Raw genomic sequence first — 3,344 nt, 5'->3', positions numbered from 1 at the left:
CTAACAAACACAAACTATTTTCATTAGAGAAGCTCTAGTTCTGGCTAATTGCTTCAAAATATTGTTTAAACCATCTTCAATCCCTCTCAAAGAAACCTCCAAAACCTCTAATTTCTTCTTAATAATATCACAATCAAAATTCTCTCCTCCATCCAATGCATGTAATACAACATCAACATTGCTCAACTCATTCCCATTTTTTGCCAACTTTTCTTCACTAATTACTGCTTTACTCTTCTTAACCACCAACCTCGAAATCAAACCAAACGAACTCGATTTCGACTTTGACATCAATGGCATCGACAAGAATCGTAGAAGTGACTCAAGTACTGAGACATTTATAATACTAACACATCTCAGTACTCGAATCACCTCGAAATTACCGGACTCATTGAACTCATCATTTCTCGACACTAGACTCTCTTCGACTTGCCTTAGTTGTAAGGCAAGCCCTTTCGAAGTCTTCACAATCTCTTTTCTCAAACAAAAATACTCTGCTACATTATTCATCTCGCTGTTCGAGCATCGAAACACTCGAACAGCTTCTAATAACTTCAACAACAACTCTTTCGAAGCACCGCAGATTTCAAGGAGTCTCGACGATCCCTCGATCAACGGTGTTTCGTGTTTTGCGAGCAAAAGCGAGAGTGTACGGTGCGCAAGAAATGGTAAACTAAGCACATCATCAACACATCTGTACAATTTAGCTAGCCCTGTTAAGCCAATACAAATTGTTTCGGTTACAGAGGTTGATTCTGCCTCGGCTTTCCTTAGCTTGGTTAGCTCGTCCTCGACTTTTCGAAGGATTGGGTTCGATTGGGGTGGGTAGCTAGTTGATCGAGTATGGTTCGAGCTAGCCATTTTTGTTAGTTCTTTCTATGAGTTTATTTTTAGAAAGGTTGATATTAGAAATCTTAATGTTTAAGGGTTAGATGAAGGTAAAGTTGTTATTTATAGAAATAAGAAATAATATAAGGACATAAAAATGAGGAAAAAAAGGAGATCATAACAGCTAAGTGTGGGTTAGATTAAGTATAGTTTTAGTTGTTTTGTTGGCAAAATTTATACCATAAAATTATTAACAAATGTTTGTTACAGCTGTATATGGAGCTCCGTGTGGGTTGTTTGTTGGGTTGGCTGAGAATTGACTGTTTAAGACTTTGAATTTATTTAATACAAGTAATTATGAATTTAAGGTGCAATTTATAGTGATGACTTGAGGCTACATATCTCTCGGAAAGAATTTGACACAAAGACACGATTTATTGACATTCTGACATACCCATTTATTCTAATTTTTTGACACATACCCGTTTTGTAGTTGGGATTTTTTTACTAAGGATTTCACATAATTTTTGCTGAACTAATATTATTTTTGCCAAGCTAAAATTATTTATTAATTTCTATAGAAATAATGAAAACTAATAATCTCACCTTTGTTGGGTCTTCCAAAAACAATCCCACTTTTTGATTATGCCAAAACAATCCCACCTATGACCCCTATCTTCTTCTAGCAATCCCTTTGACATGTAACCAGCTAAAATGGTTAAATATTTTTTCTAAGTCTCTCTCTTCCAATTGTGGCGACTAGTCCACCATCATAGCACTACCCCAAACTACAACCACCCCACACCACCCCCTTGCCGCCATCCCCCACCCACCTTGAAACCCCTAGCCTCACCGGAAAACCCTTAACCCACCCCGAAAACATTGAGCCCAGCCCTAAAAGCCCCACCCCCACCAAAAAAAAACTCCCTAACCACCGTGAAAACCCAACCTAAGATCCGACTACCCCTACCCGGCGCCGAAACCCCCTAAACACCTTGGAAATTATGTTTTATTTTTTGCAAAATGCAATTGTTCTTGGGTGTTTGTGGTGTTTTCAGGAGTTGGGTGGGTTTTTGGCGCCTTGAAGGGATGGAGTACAGCAGCCACGTGTCACGGTCCGAGAGTTCTGACCAAGATTGTGCGACGCTCTTGTCTTCTGGCAACAAGGATGCAAGCCTAGAGCGGGAAGGGTTCGTAAACACACACGAACACGTACCAAAGGTATCTCAAGGAAGCACACATCAACAACGAGTGTGGAGTCGGGGCTTATGACGGCCGATATTTCGAAGCGGGCACAAGCGGGATCGACGATAATGAAGGCGTCTTTTGAGGTTCTCTTTGTTTGGAGGGGATGCTTTAAAATAAAGCAAGCACAATATCTATAAAGGCTTAAATCAACACACAAGTCTTAAAGCAATATGCAGCGGGGTAGGGAGCTTTGATTCATTCAACCATTCGCTCCCTAATGAGATTTATATTGTTTACATAGAGACTTACTAGTGAACACTGAAACTAAAGTAACACAATAATTCTGCCTAGAGCCTAGAAAGCATAAAGAAAGATTTAATAGACAATACATAAGGAAAATACAAGGGAAAAGGAAGGGGGATACATAGAGAAAGAGGCGGAATCTAACATCCTCCCCCACTTAAGCTGTCGACGACCTCGTCTACTTACAAAACAAAACATACACTTAAAGGAAAAGAAATAGCATCTTCAGTCTTCTGTTGCAGGTGTAGTTCTCGTCCTAGTTCTGATGTTGGCGCGGTTGCTAATGTTGCGGTTGTTGTCTTCTAGATCTGGATGATAAGGTTTGAGGCGGCTAACATGGAAGATGAGGTGTATCTTCATCCACGTAGGAGGCTCAACCTTGTAAGCATTCTTCCTAATCCTTTTAGTGATGCGGATGGGGCCTTCATATTTTCTAATTAACCTGCGATTTCTTCCTCTAAGGAACTTGAGCTGTTCTGGCAAGACTTTCACCATAACCATGTCCCCTACATCATATTCCAACGGCCTTCTGTTCTGGTCGGCCCACTTCTTCATTCTCCTCGCTACCCACTCCAAATAAGCGCGAGCAACTTCCATGTTTTGTTGCCACTCTCGCTTAAACTCCCGTGCTTCGCGGCTTCTCCCATCTTCGGATGTTGTTATGGTGTGAGGTAGGAGAGGTTGCTGGCCCATCACTTATTCAAACGGGCTTCTGTTGGATGCAGTACTCTTCAAGGCGTTGAAGCAAAGTTGGGCAACATCAAGGAGTTAGCCCCAATCTTTCTGATTAGCGCTAACAAAATGTCACAAGTATTCCTCTAAGAGACCGTTGAATCTTTCTGTTTGTCCATTAGATTGGGGGTGGTGACTTGAAGACATGTTTAAGTCCGACCCTATCATTCTAAACAATTCTTTCAAAAATATGTTTGTGAATCTTGTATCTCGGTCGCTGATGATGTTGTGGGGCAATCCCCAATACTTTACAATGTGTTAAAAGAACAAAGTCGCCGTCTCTTCAGCACCAC

The 3,344-nt window shown here is 40.8% G+C and overlaps 1 protein-coding gene across 1 annotated transcript; it reads right to left on the bottom strand.

Moving 5' to 3' along the window:
- Window positions 1–861, bottom strand: LOC110698145. Its single transcript, XM_021875554.1, has one exon. It carries the CDS (start codon window positions 859–861, stop codon window positions 1–3), a length of 861 nt encoding a protein of 286 aa, XP_021731246.1.
- Window positions 862–3,344: the final 2,483 nt, after the last annotated feature.

Source organism: Chenopodium quinoa, unplaced genomic scaffold, assembly GCF_001683475.1.
Source record: "Chenopodium quinoa cultivar QQ74 unplaced genomic scaffold, ASM168347v1, whole genome shotgun sequence".
NCBI lineage: Eukaryota > Viridiplantae > Streptophyta > Magnoliopsida > Caryophyllales > Amaranthaceae > Chenopodium > Chenopodium quinoa.
This window is presented reverse-complemented; position numbering and strand designations above follow the sequence as displayed.